This window comes from Anoplophora glabripennis, unplaced genomic scaffold (genome assembly GCF_000390285.2).
Source record: "Anoplophora glabripennis isolate ALB-LARVAE unplaced genomic scaffold, Agla_2.0 scaffold1529, whole genome shotgun sequence".
NCBI lineage: Eukaryota > Metazoa > Arthropoda > Insecta > Coleoptera > Cerambycidae > Anoplophora > Anoplophora glabripennis.
In genome coordinates this window covers 57,670-57,992 of record NW_019417608.1, presented here as the reverse complement: position 1 = coordinate 57,992, position 323 = coordinate 57,670, and the positions used below count along the sequence as shown (strand labels likewise).

The 323-nt window shown below is 63.8% G+C and overlaps 1 protein-coding gene across 1 annotated transcript in view; it reads right to left on the bottom strand.

Moving 5' to 3' along the window:
• Positions 1 to 47: 47 nt before the first annotated feature.
• The window catches only part of LOC111692420 (octapeptide-repeat protein T2-like), a 5,908-nt gene continuing 5,632 nt past the window's right edge, over positions 48 to 323 (bottom strand). The window contains exon 2 of the mRNA XM_023456429.1: positions 48 to 321. Within this exon, the coding sequence (XP_023312197.1) occupies positions 48 to 321 (274 nt within the window). The remainder of the gene's footprint in view (positions 322 to 323) is intronic.

The following is a 323-nucleotide window of genomic DNA, read 5'->3' as shown; positions in this document are numbered from 1 at the left end:
TCTATCTATCTATCTATCTATCTATCTCTCTATCTCTGTCTGTCTGTCTATCTATCTATCTCTCTCTCTATATCTGTCTGCCTGCCTGCCTGCCTGCCTCCCTGCCTCCCTGCGTGCCTCCCTGCCTCCCTGCGTGCCTCCCTGCCTTCCTGCCTGGCTGCCTGCCTGCCTGCCTGCCTGCTTGCCTGCTTGCCTGCCTCCCTGCCTCCCTGCCTCCCTGCCTGCCTGCCTCCCTGCCTCCCTGCCTGCCTGCCTCCCTGCCTGCCTCCCTGCCTTCCTGCCTGCCTGCCTGGCTGCCTGCCTGCCTGCCTGCCTGCCTGCCT